We start from the raw sequence: 1,961 nt of genomic DNA, 5'->3' as shown, positions 1-1,961 counted from the left end.
TTAGTTAGTTAGTTAGTTAGTTAGTTAGTTAGTTAGCGCCGCACTCAGCAATATTCCAGCTATATGACGGCGGTCTGTAAATAATCGAGTCTGGAACAGACAATCCAGTGATTGACATCATGAGCATCCATCCGCGCAATTGGGATCGATGACATGACCTTAGTGGTTCATCACTCCACTGTTGCTGATATATAGGTATGACATGGACATTAATACGTAAAATAAAATAAAAACTACCCACACACAACTAAGGTTATTTCAAAAGAAACTAAAAACATATGATATCCGTTCTTCAGTTGATTTTTATTGTTCGTACTTTGACAAAACCATTTTCTTGTTTCGGAGGATGGAACCCGTACATCCATGAAAATAGAAATGTAAGTCATCCTGTTACCAAGCAAATAAGTAAAATATACTTTATATGTATATATTCATGTAATGTTGAATGATCCATAACATATCTGTATGAACATACTGTTACCTCTTCATATAGTGAATTGGTGCAGAAAAAAACAATACGGTAAAATACATTTGGCATCCGGGATTGTTCATAGCACCTTTAAAAAGATTATTTCTCATATAAATATGATGATATAAATTACATATAAAATTGTAAGATAAGGCCTTTACGTCACAACGCGTCTTGTAAACGGTGGCACTTGCTGATATCCAAGATACGATCCATGGTAACCATAGTAACGACCAATATCGAAAGTATCGAGTCCTTTACATTGTCGCTTTTGTATGTCAGATTCAAGCCCGTCATGTGTTCGCTTCCTCTTGTAAGATACACTATCTTTGACAGCTGACAAGGACTGCAGATTACGCACACAGTCAGAAATCCGACGTAATCCAGTATCACCTGTAGGACATGAAGGTGTGTTGTTCTGGACGTGTCTCGCACCATGGAAGAATCTGTAATGTATTTGTCCATTCTGCTGGTAGTTCCTTGATAACAGAGGTGGGTGTGACAGATCAGAGTGACACTGATGAGGTGTATTCCTGTTTGGTACTATCGTATTGTTTGAGATTGTACTCTCTGGAATCTTCATTAATCGTTCAAGTAATCCGTCCGCGCAGGTATCTGAAGAAAGGGAATAATTCGATTTAGTGATAATGTAAAGCACATACCGGCAAGAAAATCGACATTATAAACGTTTTTTATCCATTGTTACTGACTTCGTTAGTTATTTTTTATGCTGATCAAACTTATCAACTTATTTACACCGAAACGTCGCCCAATTGTAATAAAGAAGTTGCTCATCCATAACAATTTTGTCTTAGTTATCAACAGCAGCATCAGAAATTGATAATTAAGGAGTCATCAGTAGTCAACAATAAACGAAATATTTACCTATCACATTAAGAATATCCTCCAAGATATGTCCACAAGATGCATCAGAATGATTGCTAATGTTGTTATCGGGAAACTTGGAAGGTGCATCCACGTGCTTAGGATACTGCACACAACAGGTAGACATGGCATTGTCAGCATCTGTAACTTCACTAGGCGTAATGGCATGTGCACAATGATAGAAATAGTTTGAAAGTGTGTCCGTTGTGGCGATCAACAATGCTGGCTGCTGAAGGTGGGAAGGGTCGTCCAGACCAGGGAACTTGGACATATCCAAACTGTAGTTAATGTCCGTGTCGATGTACAGCGGCTGTTTTAGTTGCGGAGACACTGTAGCAGCTGGATGTAACATGGTGAAGCAGATCTACAATATACTTCTTTGCTCGAAGGCACACTTGCTCTGAATGAACTGAGTTGTTGAGTTGTCATATGTGCCCGGTCCATCAACCCTTGATTAGTCTGTTTCTCTGGTGTGCTACCTGTTTATGGAGCTAAGCCGGTTTAAATATGTAATTTAAATTTGAGCTGGAAACATGTGCTTCCTATTAGTCACGGTTGGTTTCTTAGGCATATCGCCATCTTTTGACAGACGCCGTGTGATGTTTAC

General features: G+C 38.8%; 1 protein-coding gene across 1 annotated transcript; it reads right to left on the bottom strand.

Annotated features, from left to right (window-relative positions):
* Positions 1-626: 626 nt before the first annotated feature.
* On the bottom strand, positions 627-1,706 carry LOC139443398 (uncharacterized). The gene is made up of 2 exons (XM_071224386.1): positions 1,355-1,706; positions 627-1,084 (listed from the first exon to the last, which is right to left on the bottom strand). Exons 1-2 carry the CDS (start codon positions 1,704-1,706, stop codon positions 627-629), a joined length of 810 nt encoding a protein of 269 aa, XP_071080487.1.
* Between the last annotated feature and the right edge of the window lie 255 nt (positions 1,707-1,961).

The sequence above is a fragment of the Haliotis cracherodii genome, unplaced genomic scaffold (genome assembly GCF_022045235.1).
Source record: "Haliotis cracherodii isolate W230 unplaced genomic scaffold, xgHalCrac1.p SCAF_5, whole genome shotgun sequence".
NCBI classification, from domain to species: domain Eukaryota; kingdom Metazoa; phylum Mollusca; class Gastropoda; order Lepetellida; family Haliotidae; genus Haliotis; species Haliotis cracherodii.
Note: the sequence above shows the minus strand (reverse complement) of the source record. Positions and strands in the feature narration are given on the sequence as shown.

Bases quoted from the DNA above. Each gene is read 5' to 3' on its own strand.
- LOC139443398 (XM_071224386.1), bottom strand. From the start codon at position 1,706: ATGTTACATCCAGCTGCTACAGTGTCTCCGCAACTAAAACAGCCGCTG. The intron at 1,085-1,354 runs GTAAATATTTCG...CCCTTTCTTCAG, and splicing joins GGATATTCTTAATGTGATAG to ATACCTGCGCGGACGGATTA.